Genomic DNA, 14,243 nt, shown 5'->3' on the forward strand with positions numbered 1-14,243 from the left:
TGTGAATGCTGCTGCTGCCCGATGAAGTTCAGGACATCAGGACATCGGGGAAGGAGCAGGAAGAAATCGGCTGCTGGCTTGGGGGTGAGGGTAGGGAAAGAATCGTGGAAGTGGAGAAATCGGCACGATGGCTTTGTGCGGGCTAGGGGGAGAGAGAAAGAAAGGAAAAAATAAAGAGGGGGGGCCAGGGGGAGAGAGAAAGAAAGGCAGAAAGAAAGAGGGGGACCAAGGGGAGAGAAAGAAAGGCAGAAATAAAGAGGGGGTCAAGGGGGAGAGAAAGAAAGGCAGAAAGAAAGAGGAGGGCCAGGGGGAGAGAGAAAGAAAGGCAGAAAGAAAGAGGGGGACCAAGGGGAGAGAAAGAAAGGCAGAAATAAAGAGGGGGGCCAGGAGGAGAGAGAAAGAAAGGCAGAAATAAAGAGGGGAGCCAGGGGGAGAGAGAAAGAAGAAGGACCAGAAGAAGGACCAGAGACTCATGAAATCACCAGACAAAAAAGTAGGAAAAATGATTTTATTTTCAACTTAGTGATCAAAATGTGTCCGTTTTGAAAATTTATATCTGCTGTCTATATTTTGCACTATGGCCCCCTTTTACTAAACCGCAATAGAGTTTTTTAGCGCAGGGAGCCTATGAGCGTCGAGAGCAGTGTGGGGCATTCAGCGCAGCTCCCTACGCTAAAAACCGCTATCGCAGTTTAGTAAAAAGGGAGGGGGAATATTTGTCTATTTTTGTATAGTTGTTACTGAGGTGACATTGCATAAAGTCATCTGCCTTGACCTCTTTGAAAACCCGCGGAATATAAATGATAATTAACATTTTCTCTGCGTACAGCGTGCTTTGTGTTTTTAAAATTTTATTGTTGGTAGATCATTTTGACTTGGCCACAAAGGTAAGGGGGAGGGAGGGAGGGGAACTGCTGAAAGACATCTAGTAATCCTTGCAGGCTTGACTGCAGGGAATTATTTTTGTAAAATCATGTTTTGTTATGTGACTGGCATTATCTAGACTTTAATTTCTATGAATGAATAGAATGAAAATGATATAAAATTACTTGCTTGTTTTTATGTGCGTGCGCTGAAGGAAAGTGGAGAGAGAGTGGGCTGAGGATGCTGAAGGGAAATGGGGAAGAGAGTGGGGAGAAGACGCTGATTTATAAATTGACAATTGTACAGAATATTGTTTCTTTTTATACTTTAATATAAACAATTCAAGGCTTGTGTGGATGGAATCAGGTGGTTTGCGGGGATGGGGACCGAGCTTACGGGGATTAGTCCAATAAAATGGTATTTTTTTATTTCTCATTATTTGTTTTATTTTTATTTGTTAATTTATAAAGTGGTGATTGTTATGTATCAGGTTTTTCAAATTTACATCTACTGTCTTTATATTTTGCACTGTATTAGAGGACATGTGTTACTGTTTTTTGTGGTGTTGCATTGTATCCAGGGTCTGGTTTCTTGGCGGATCAGTTTAACTTTTGTCTACATATTTCTATTTTTAGTTTGTGATTATTCCATTTTGGGCGAGGGTGTATCTCTGTTCTGTGTGTTCTGAAAAAGACATAGTTTTCAGTTGGCATTGACTACAGGACCAATTGACTGTGCGGGATCTGGCTTGTTTAGTTTTACAATGTATGTGTTGGTGTTCTAGTGCTCACTGCAATGTTTAAGATGCAGCCTTTTCCTAGGTACACTCTTGTGGTGCGATATGTAGATTGGTACTAAAAATCATATTTTTCATATAGATGGGGGGGGGGGGTGTCAAAAAATGATGGGCCCCGGGTGCCACATACCCTAGGTACGCCACTGCTAAGCTCTATGAGGTTTAAAAGTTTACAGGACATATACACTTTTGAAATGGCACTTTATGAAATGGCACCTTTAAACACTAGTACACTTTTGCACTAGTGCACTTTCTGTCGGTCCAGAGTCTCTGAAATGAACTGTGAGGTTTAAATAGTCTGTATTATGAATGAATTACACAGTCCCTTTAGTATCAAGAAGTATTAAATAGTAGTTTTAATGAAAATTATTGAAGAAATAAAATTTATACTTCATGTTAGGAAAAAAAAGGTAGGGGGGGATGGGTTCAAGCCAGTGATGTGAATGTGAGTAAGAGAAATGTATTTCTCTTTGAAAGAACCCTGAATGGGTGAAAGTCTAATACTCAATATTCTGAGGCTTGTCCCTTTCTATAAATAGAGAAAAAAATAGAAAATAAATTATATCCAGTGTCATTTTGGTGGTTCTATATATTGTATTTAATTGATAGGTAACCATCAAGTTTTTTTTTCTACTTTTGTTATATAACAATGTCATTTATATATACCCTTGTAGATTAGGACTTAGGAGACCCTCTGGCACTTTCATGGGTAAGTGTATACTTATTTGTACAAGTGCTAGCATTCAATATAGTTACATCAACAAGGAGTGCATACATGCAGATATCTGGATTATAGAATTGCCTTTTAAATGTTTTAGTTTTGAGACCATGCATAGCTTAAGGCAAGTTTTCTAAGCTTATTATATGTTGTGATCAGTCAGGCTCCGTGCCTGCCGTGGTCCCAGTGAAATTGTTTAGGAAGGGTGGAGGTAACCCCAGAAAGCAGTCCTCTATGGCTATAAAACACAGATCCTGATAGACCAGCCTGAGGATGGGTCTGACCCAGAATAGGAGGATATGGAAACTCTCCCCAGTCACTGCCCTACTGTAAACACACCTAGGAACATAGGTTTTTAAATCTAGTCCTGTTTATAGGAAGTCATGCAGTCTCCCTAACAGCCACAGGGGGAGCCCAAGGGAGCCTCAAGCTAGAGCAAGCTCAGGTAGGTTAGGGTGTGGCTCTGCTCATGAAAAGCCTGCAGACTTCTCTATGCTTTTAGTGAGGATAGGGAAGAGGAACAAGCCTCTCCCCACTGAGGAGGTTTCCAGCTCCAAACAGGGTAATGGCCAAGACCCCATGTAAATAGAGGCTGGCTCCTCTATGGAGTTTGCAGCAACAACTCAGGAGGAGCAGATGGAATTTGAGGAATAGCTGATTCCAGTAGAGCTGTTCCAGGAACCAGAAGTAATTGACTTGAGTTTGGTTACTAAGTATTAGGTACTAGGAGCACTGCTGTGTTTGGATTGCTGAGTTTGGGACACTTTTTGAAATAACTCTGTTTTGCTGCCTTTGTTTTTCCTTTGGTGACATTTTTCTTTGTTGACTGTGCTGGACTGATTGTGGGGACAGAGTCAAGTTCCCTGTGTTTGAAAACCCCAATTGTTCTTGGACGTTGTATGGGGTGTGTCCTGAAGAAAAGGACTGTTTTTTGGTTTTTTTCTTTGCTGCAAGGATTTGTGCACTACTGTGTACTGACTGTAAAGGTTTCTGTTTTTGCCTTGCAGTCAGGTTTGTTTAGAAAGCTGAGTCTTGCCTAATTGAGGGAGAGGTTTGCCACTATCTAGGTGGGCATTTTGGAGCTGATTCTTGAGCTACAATGGAAGGCAAACCTGAGGCAATTCTCCCGGCCCCAGCACTGTTTTTTTTCCTTTAGCTGGAGATTTCCGTCTGTGAGTTGATTTTGAGTACTTGGACTACTAAAGCCTATAAAGGACTTACCTGGAGCCTGCATTAGGCAGTCTCAGTGAAAAGAACTTTGAAAAAAAAAAACCTGTTTGTTAGAAAAGCAACGTTTTTCTGTTTGCTGGGAAATCCTGAAAGCTACCCAGGATTTTCCCTAGTGTTAGTTTTTGTGGCACTAGAGTGCATTGAGGTGCTCTGGTACATCCTGAACATTAAAATCATTTTGGAACTTGCTTGAAGTAAGAATTTTGAGGTTTTTGCTTTTGATTTTCTTTTAACCCTGTAGGGCTAACTCCCTAATGAGTAGCGTGCCTGGTTCAGTTTTTACTGTGGCCACCAGGGGCACTGTTGTCCAGTTCCTTGGGACCCCAGTGGCTACAGTGTGTAAAAACTTTTTTATTGACATAAAAAACCTGACCAATTGCTTGCTTTCACTACGGGTAAAATGCACTCACGTTTCACACCATGGGTATTTTCAGCCACATCAAAGTATCAGAGAGATGTTTGCAAGGAAAAGTACATTCATAGACTTCATTTTGAAAACCCTACACATATTTTCAAAAGGTATATTTGCATCTGCTTCCAAGCAGTTGACAATATTCCTGTACATGTTGTATCCACTATCTGTGGTTCACAGAAGGTTGGCTTTTTGACTCAACTATGGTAAATTTTGCAGTTACCAAAGCTTAACATGGAATTTTACCAAATAGTAGCTACAGATTTAATGCAGCATCTTTTAGGGGGTATTCTCACAGGTAATATGTTAACATTTAGATTAACATGAGGTACCTGCTTCCAGTTAACATGGAAGTACTTAGGGCCTGATTCTATAAACGGTACCTAATTCGGCAGGCAACTAGGAAAATGGTACCTACCACATGCTGTTCAAAGTTAGGTGCCTTTTATAGAATCACACCTACCGGCATCTAAATTGAGTTAGGTGCCAGTAGGTGTCTACAACTTAGGCACAGATATATTAGGCCAGGGTTTTCATGGCAAAAATACCAGTGCCTAATTTAGTCCATTCCGAAACTCTGCCTTAACCACACCTACTTTCTGAGTAGGCACCTTGGTATAGACATCTACATTGTGCCTACCGTGGTAGGTGCCTACTGGAAAATTAATTTGTTTTAAATAATTTTTAATTGGTTATTAATGGCACTTTTCAATTAACATTACTGATTGAACCAATTTAAAAATTAAGTTAGGCTCCTAGATCAGCTAGGCATGCCAATCTAAGCGCCTAATGGTAGGCACTTTTTATAGAATCAGGGCCTTAGGGCCAGATTCTGTAAATGGCGCCTAACTCAGTGGGCACCAGTGGCATATTAAGGGTAGGAGGTGGACAGCCTCGAGTGACATCTTGCTGGTGGTGCCGGCACCTCTTCGCCTCCCCATGCCATGCTCACATTCTCCCTTCCCCCCTCTGTTCCTCTTTAAATCTTCACCAGCGCGAGCAACTTCTCTGGCCTGCTCTTCATGCTGGCCTAGCTCCCTTCTGAAATCACTTCCTGATCATGGGGCCAGGAAGTGACAACAGAGGGAAAGTCAATGCCGGTGTGCGCAGCAGACCAAAGAAGCTGCTCGATTTAAAGAGGTACAGGGGAAAGGGAGGGTATGAGTGTGGTGTGGAGCGTGGGGAAGGAATAGGTCTGGGGAGCAGAAAGAGTGGATGGCAGGGGGGCAGAGAAGAAGGCACCTGGGGGTGCCACCACCCCCAGGCACCTCCTACCCTCACTATGCCACTAGTAGTCACCTAGGAAAACAGCACCAATTGCATGTCAATCAGAATTGGGCATGATGTGTTAGAATAGTGTCACTTACGCAACCAACCGCCATTAATTAGGCACCAGCATTTACATCAGTTTGTGGCAGGTGTAAATGCTCATGTCCAAATGCAGGAGCGAGATGCATCCTAAGCCTTTTTTTTTTTTTTTTTGTAAAAGTCATTCCATGCAGAGCTGATACTGGCTTAGCTCAGATTTTCCTAGTGCTTAACTTTGGGCACCATTTACTGAATCAACCCCCTATGTAGTTAAAGTGGTTTAGTAAAAGGAACCTTTTGTGCATTCAAAATTGTTTTAATGGACAGTAGTCTATAAATTAATGTACATTATGTTGATTTTCATGCAATATAATTTTGTAACAAAAGTTATGAAATAAACTAATAAAAGACTGTGAAAACCGAGGAAATGTATCTTTATTTTTCTGCATTAACACATATCTAAAAATCTTATTTGGGGTTTCCTTTTGTATCTGTGTGATTGGAAACCCCATGTTTTATTGAAAACCCCCTAAAAAAATTCATTTACTTTTATAAGCATGAAAATAATAATAGTTTTCTGCCTTGTTTCAGTCCAGTAGAAATATTGGATTTTCAAGGCTGAAATTCATCCATCAAAATCCAAAGTATTCATTGCTTTGAGAATGTCTGTCAGAAAAAGATGTTTACTGGGCAGACAAAACCTCCAAACTTCCGAAAGGTTTGATCAATCAAGTGCAACAAATACCACATCTTTGTTAATTTTCTTTGAATAGCTATATGCTGCAGTTTGTTTTGCTTCAATATTTTCTGTATTAGGTTTTGAAGCTTGTCTGTTTCTAATATTGAACTTCTCTTTTTTTAAATTCCTTTTCAGTCTATCCGAGAAGTGACGGGGTACGTGTTGGTAGCTCTGAACAAATTTGATTACCTTCCGCTGGAGAATTTACGCATTATTCGTGGAACAAAGCTCTATGAGGACCAGTATGCACTATCTATTTTCCTCAACTATCAAAAGGATGGTAATTTTGGACTTAGGCAACTCGGTTTCAGGAATTTGACTGGTAAGTGTAGCATTTGTTAATAGACTGAGGCTATATGTAACTGTGGGTTCCTTTTACTAAGGTACACTAATGATTAGCACACACTAAATGCCATATAGCCTACTGAATTACTACGGGCTTTATTACTATGTGGTAAATCTGGTAGTGCACCTTAGTAAAAGGACCTATGCTTGTAGAAAAATCAGATTTCTGCAAATTGTATTATACTTCATTTAGCTCCCTTTTACAAACCGTAGTGCTGCCGGTGCCGGGGGAGGGGGGTAATTGATGAATCAGCTTCAGTTTGTGGTGTTATGAAATCAAGCTTATTTAGTGGGGAATTCATTAAGGGGCAATAACCACGTTAGTACACACTAACCCCCTCTTTTACAAAAGTGCGCTATGCTATGTAGCGCACGATAAATATTAGCACACGCTAATCATGCGCCAAATGCTAATATGTGCATGATATCCTATGGATGCGTTAGCAGTTAGCACACACATTGATTTAGCACGCACTAAACGCGAGCTAAAATGCTTAGCGCACCTTTGTAAAAGAGGGCCTAAGTGCCATGAGATGCCCATTATATTCCTAAGGGATCTCAGTGTTTAGCGCATGCTAATTGTTAGTGCACGCTAACACAGTTAGCGCCCCTTGATGAATTTCCACCTAATTGTGCTTCAGGGTAATCTAAATATTTTGTTTGTGCTTTGGACAGCTGTAAAAGGTTTTGCATGAATCTGCATAGTTTGTTATCAGATTTGTAATGCTTCAGCTTTGTTGTTAAGGTTAACTTGGCTGCAAAAATTGTTTGTTTCAAAAGTGGTTTTGATTCCATTGCTAGCATGCTGACTCGTATGACAGGTACAGGTTTGACAGCTTAGGGGGGGTCTTCAGCATTTACTTTAAATATTTTAGCCCAGATTCTGTAACTGGCGTCGTTGTTGGTAGCCACCTGTCACGTGTCAATCATGCAATGTCACTGGGTACAAAATCGCGCCTCTGGCAAAGGTAGGCACCAAAAATGTAGGCCAGGGTTTTCTTGGCTTACATTACCAGCACCTACCTATGATGTGAATTGCTCCTTTGCAGGTGCTTTAGGCCACCTAACACTACTTCTGGTGTTAGCCATGCCCACAGAGACGTTAAGCGACCTAAAGCACCTAAGGAGGCGTGATTCCAATACCAATTTTTTAGGCGCCTGTAGGTGCTTTGAAACTCAGTTTGGGCTCCTATTGGCACCTAAAAAAATGGTGCCAATTACAGAATAGCCTTAAAGACTAGTTGCTATGGGATCCAGTAATTCACAACTAAACTACCCTGGTTCAGTTTAATGGATTTAATTTTGCCATCTGTTAATTGTTTTGCTTTTGTGGCTATAAATCTTTATGAAAAAGTGAATGATTTCAGTGAGGACGATCAGGGCATGTTAGTGGTATAAGAACCACTACTCAACCCAGTTCGTTCTGACACATCTAACTGGCCAGATTATCAGGATACCCACAATTTAAATATGCATGTGAAAGATTTACATTGAATGGCTGTGGTACATGCAGATTTATCTCATGCATCCAATATTTTATCTGAGTATGAAAGAAAGTAGCAAGCATGTTGAAACAAGTCTGTACATGTTGTGATATGTCTCAAGGTTACTCATACACAGTTGCTGCTCAGTGTGAGTCTAACATTCCAAGACACAGGATGTCAGGAGAACCCTCATGCAAATCAAATAAGAAACTGAGCACCGTTCAATGATAAAATCTTCTCACAAAAGAAGGGAAAAAGCCAAAGGAGATCCATGAACACACGACTGCAGTTTATGGTGAGTCTGCCCCGTTATCCTAGAAAGTAAAATTTTGGAGCAAGCAGTTTATGTGGAGTAGAGAGTCCATTGAAGATGACCCTCACATTGGACAGCCTGTGGAAGCAACTTCCACAGAAATGTACAAGAAAGTCAAGGATTTAATTTTGTCAGATAAGATGAATTAAGGTTTCCCAAATAGCTGAAAGAATGGGCATCTCGACAGGTACAGTTTGGAAAATAATTCTTGAAAAGTTGGACATGTCCAAGGTTAGTGCAAGATGGGTTCCAAGAATGCTGATACCATGTCAAAAGGCCACTAGGCTCCAGTGCTGTCAGGAAAATTTGGAGATGCTCCATGAAGACCAAATTATTTTTTCCCCCCATCATTTGGTGACTAGAGATGAGACTTGAGTCTATCAAAGAGATCCTGAGTTCAAAATGGAGTCAATGAAGTAGAAGCACAAGTCATCCCCACCCCCAAAAGTTCAAGACAGAAAAATCTGCAGGCAAAGTCATGGTAACTGTCTTCTGGGATGATGACGGAATTTTGCATCTGGAGTTTATGCCTCACAAGACAACCAAAACCGGGGAGAGTTATGCCTACACAATGATCAATTTACGGAAATCAATCAAGGAGAAAAGATGAAGAAAACTCACAACAGATGTGCTGCTTCTTCAAGACAATGCACCGGTGCCATGTCTCACAATCACAGGCTGCCATCCGAGAATGTGGATTTCAGCAACTGAACCATTCACCCTACAGTCCTGACCTGGCTCCCTCGGATTATTTCCTGTTCCTAGTTTTGAAGAAATCTCTGTGTTGACAGTGGAGAGATTTCTTCAAAACTTGGAGAGATTTCATCAAGGAAGCTGTGATGTCCTGGTTTGAAGGTCAAACAGAAGAATTTTTGTCAAAGGGATTAAAAGTCATTGCAGGAAAAGTGGATGAAGTGTATGGAAATAGGGGACTATATTGAAAAATTCAACAAACTATTTTCTTTCCTACTGAGATAGATAAGTTATTGAACGCCCCTTATATTGTGGATATCTTGAAAACCTGATTGGCTAGGTGTGTCCTGACAAGTGGGTTGAGGACCACTGAGTTAAAGGTTTTGGTGTAGGCAGCATTTAGAGAGAAGTTAGAGGATAGTCTTGAAGTATGTCTGCATAAATTAATGGAATACTCATATGTTGAATTTTCCTTTGTCTCTCATTTCTGTTTTGGGAAAAAAAACAATATTTGAAATTGGTTAATCTGCTCTGATAGTCTGATCCTTAAATATGTATTTGATGTGTATCATATACACTCAAATATAAACCGATCTGAATATAAATTGAGATGACCCCCCCCAAAAGGAAGAAAATAGGTTGACTCAAATATAAACCGAGTTTAGAAATTTGGGTGATACTGGTTAACTAGTCTGTAGAGGGGAAAGCTCAACCAAAATTGGTATTCTGATAGTATGGCTGGTAGGGATTTTCAAGCCCCACTAGCCAAAGACCTCCTCCCATCCAGAATGCTTGCCACCTAGGCAGCTGGTGGCATTATCCCTAAGGCCCCCTTTTACTAAACCGCACTAGTGGTTTTATCACCGGGAGCTGTACTGCTTCTGACGCTCATAGGAACTCTATGAGTGTCGGAAGCAGCGCAGGGCATTCAGTGCTGCTCCCAGCGCTAAAAAATGCTAGCGCGGTTTAGTACAAGGGAGCCTAAGTCATCACTGTCAGCCGCCATTCCCCCCTCCAAGCTCAGGTATTTATTTTTAGTCTTACCTGTTGGTGCCACCGCTGCCACAAATCTGTTGTATGTTGATCTGGTGCAGGTCTTGAGCATCTGCACATGCTTAAGGCCTGCTGGCTCCTACTTTCTCTGAGAATCTCAGAGGCAGTGAGAGCTGGCAGGTCTTGTGCATGTGCAGATGCTCAAGGCCTGCACTAGATGAACATACCATGGATTGGCTGTGATGACACCAACAGTTAAGTGTAATACCATGGAGGGGAGGGGTTGTATGGAGGAGGATATCTGCCTTGGGGGGGGGGGGGAGGCATGCATGGAGGTCAGTGGTATTGAAAAATGGCAACTATGAAATCTACCATATGGCAGGCTTGGTTCTTGGTATAAGTTCCTTACAAAGACTTTATAGCTTGGCAGATAGAAGTGATTGACCCCTTCAGCAAATAAATACTATGCATCAACATTTTCTGCTAAAAAAAGAAAAGAGAGAAATCTTTACAAATTGTACTGCATTGAATTAAAATAATTCTCAGGAATTATTAATATTGGGCTGAATATTCAAAATCATTTGTGCAATCAGTGGCATTTAACAAAATACCAAACCACCAAAAGGCATAAATGTTCCATGGAGAAATCAGCCCATGCAAAATTGATCTGTTTTTTTTAGTAAAAGGATAGTTTAGGGGCATTCTGGGACCATGGTCTAAATCTGTTTATGTTTATATGCCTAGATATACCACCCTTCAATTTTGTTTGCAGAGTGGTTTACAATATAGGAAATTCCAGTTTAAAATATGGAACAGTAGAAGCAGGAGGTAAAAAGGTAACAATAGAGAAAAAAAAATAAAAGGAGAAAAGTCTGAGGATGCCATGCCTTAGAGGGGGCAAACTGGTCAGCCCCAATTTGCTTCCTGTCAAATGTGCAAGTGAAAATAGTGCTGCCTTTAATCTACAAAATGAGTGCTCAGAGCATCAAGAAAGTGAAAGAACATTCCAGAGTATTGAGGTAGTGCAGTAAAAGGTGCCTTGCTTTGCAGATTCATGCCAGGTTCTGCGAAATGAAGGCAGGGTTGGGTGAAAATCTTGGATACTGTGTAGCATGCAGGAAGAAATGTGTTGGGTAATAGGAGGGATTTTGTAAAAGAGCCTTAGTGAGTTATATGTGGGCAGGGCTGTGACCCAGTGGGTGGGATAGGATCTCCAGGGGGCTTGTTGCACAGGGTGCATTTCTAGTTTAGGATGTTCTGGAAATAAGGGGGAAAGGAAGGATAAAATTGTATGAGTAAATATCAAAATTTAAACTGGATCCTGAGAGCAATAAGGCAGGCAGTGATGAAGTGCCAACAAAGGCATGGCATGATCAAAATGATTGGCCCTAGAGAATATTTATATAGCTGTGTTTTGCACAGCTTTTAGGCATTTGAGAGCTGCCAGTTATGTCTGAATAAGTTACACTAATCAAACCCTGACAGAAAGAGGGACAGGGAAATACCTATTGTACTTGAACATAGTTTGTCAATTTTTAAAGCCCCTGATATAGCTCTTGTAAGGGAGAAATGTAGCTGTGTTGGGCTACTATTTATTTATTATTATTTTATAATTTTTTTTATAAATTCATATGGTGAATAAATCTGAATGTACGTTGCCTTGTGTTGCCACTGGAAAGGTGTGTGCCAAATACTGTAACTAACCCCGTCTTTTACTAAGCTGCGGTAGCATTTTTTGCGCGCACTGTGGATTAGCGTGCGCTGCCACCGTGCTATGTGCCAAGAACTAACGCCTGCTCAATGGCGTCTAGCGCGCATGCTAAAACCGCTAGCGCAGCTTAGTAAAAGGAGCCCTAAATCTATTAGACATATCAGTTTAAGATTGCATATTCTACAGTATGGTCCTACTTAAATACAGTGGTACCTCGGAATCCGAACGCCCCAGAATGCAAACGTTTTGGAATCCGAACCTTTTTTTGTAGTAAATTTTGGCTTCTGCGTCTATTCTGCACTCGTTTGGCATGAAAGGAGCCCGGCTCACTTTGCACATCTTGCTGCGGATCGTCCTTGCTCAGGTGAATTTTTAACATGTTCGAGGTTTCCTATGGGACTGAGGGAAAGTGCCATTGAGCTTTGGGCATGATATGCAAAGCTTTTGATAGCCCAAATGGGGATTCTGCTGCAGGAGGCATTGATTGAAAGAATAGAAAGTGAATTTGAAAATCTGGGTTTGTGGGACCAAGAAACGGATTAATCCAGTTTCTATTATTTTCAATGGGAAAAATTGTTTTGGTACTCAAACAGAATTCTGGAATGGATTAAGTTCGGATTCCAAGGTATCACTGCATATAGACTAGCTAAATAAGAGATCTAAAAACAAGTGGATAAATCTTCACCCAGAGCCTAACATTTTTGAATGTTGTTTCCTCTCCCTTCACCAATTTGAAGAAGTTTCTGGGTTCAATTTCTGCAGTAGCAGATCTAATTCCATAGTCTCAAATGCACCAGACACATCAATAGAGACCATACATTATGTTACATGTTGATCCATGCCCTGCTGCAAGACATCCACAACAGACATTAACAATAACTCCACACTGTGTGCCTTTCTAAAACTAAATTGATAAGGATTTAGACATTCCACCTGTTCTACAAATAACCAGTTTTTAGTAAAACAAAAGTTGACCATCTGATCAACACTTACACCTTGCTTCTTCATAATCGGTTTAACTGTGGAATGTTTACATCCGTCTGGATTTATTCCATCCTGTAGTGGTTTATTCACGACTGTTGTAATAAAAGGGGTATCTTTTTCTGCCAATTGTTGAATAATCCCCAATGAACATCCATCCTTCAAAGTACGAGTTGCTGTACAGCCCTTAATTATATCCTTAATTAACTCCTCTTCAACCATATCCTCAGATACAATCCACATTTCAATGTCTAATCATACTTGTGAGTCTATTGATAATATTTCTCTTGAATTAACCACATTACACTTCAACCTGTCTTTTAAAAATTCCATTTAATGGTCAACATTTGGTCTACTATTACCTTCCAAACTCTTATATCCATTTACTAAATATCGTTAAAGCAGTCTTACTGCCGTGGTAAGCTCTCTTACTAATGCACAAAAGGGTTCTCTGTGACAGCTACTGATCCTCATCACAGCTATTGAGAACCCTATGCAAATGCATCTAAATGAGCCCCTCTTTTTCTAAGCCCGATAGTGTGGGCCGATGTGTTAAATGCTCTGATGTCCACAGGGATTGAATGGGCGTTGGAGCATTTGCCGTGCAACACTTGTTCCCGCGGCTTAGTAAAAAGGCAACCTAAATGAGCTCCTTGCAATACACAAAAGGGAACGCCTTTTTACTTGGCAAAATTTTCTGGCAGGTCTGGATCTACGCACAACAGCAGTGTCCATTAAAAAACATTTGTTAGGGCCGGCTGGGAGAGCAGGGGGTTTTGGCTCGGCTGAGGCTGGCTTTTTTTTTTTTTTTTTTTTAATGGGCGCAGTTGTGTGTGTGTTGTGCACTCACATGTAACACGCACAACAACTGTGCCCCTCTTAAAAAAAAAAAAAGCTGATTGTGATTCCAGAGCTGGCAGGAGAAGCCATGAATCAGCTGAGCTGGCTGCCACTGCTCTGCAAGCTCAGAGATGGCGGCTCTGAAGCCGCCTCAGGTAAGCAGAGGGAAGGAAAATGGCGACTGCAGGCTGCAGGCAGGAGGAGCAATGCCTAATCTATGCCCAAATTTGCGTGACCAATTTTGGGCGACCTATATACTGGAATGTTCATAAATCTCATCTTGCCAGAAGTTCTCAAAAATTAAAACTTACATTTCCCTCTCTCAGTGGTAAAAACAGAATCTTTAAGAGATTTAGGGCCTGTTTTAGAAAGCCGCACGGCAACAGCCCCGAAGCCCTTTAAATCTCTATGAGCTTTGGGGCCGTTACCGAGCAGCAGCCGCTAGCACAGCTTTGTAAAACAGGCCCTTAGTTATTCTTTTGCTTTTAAATTAATCGAATTCTGCAATGCTTTACCGCTTACATTAAGAAGTTTTTAGGTTCTTTTGCTTTATTCCGGAAAGTTCTGAAAATTTTTTTTGTTTGCTAAACATTTTGGAAATTAACTATTTCAGTCTACTTTTTCTTGTCAAATTTATGTATTATGTTTTACATTATTGTAAACCGAGTCGAGCTCCTCTTGGTTGATGACTCGGTTTAATTTAGTTTAGTTTACTATAGAATTCATGGGGATACTGTCTCACTGCTTAAGACAGGCAAACGACAGCATTTTTGGTCATAAGGAATATGAAGTATATGAGAGAGAGAGAGCACAGAA

At 40.8% G+C, this 14,243-nt stretch overlaps 1 protein-coding gene across 2 annotated transcripts in view; it reads left to right on the forward strand.

Moving 5' to 3' along the window:
• Positions 1-14,243, forward strand: part of ERBB4 (erb-b2 receptor tyrosine kinase 4) — a 1,781,744-nt gene that overhangs the window by 941,874 nt on the left and 825,627 nt on the right. For both annotated transcript variants that reach the window (XM_033945093.1, XM_033945094.1), the window contains exon 3: positions 6,203-6,389. In XM_033945093.1, coding sequence (XP_033800984.1) covers positions 6,203-6,389 — 187 coding nt within the window. The remainder of the gene's footprint in view (positions 1-6,202; positions 6,390-14,243) is intronic.

This window comes from Geotrypetes seraphini, chromosome 5, assembly GCF_902459505.1.
Source record: "Geotrypetes seraphini chromosome 5, aGeoSer1.1, whole genome shotgun sequence".
NCBI classification, from domain to species: domain Eukaryota; kingdom Metazoa; phylum Chordata; class Amphibia; order Gymnophiona; family Dermophiidae; genus Geotrypetes; species Geotrypetes seraphini.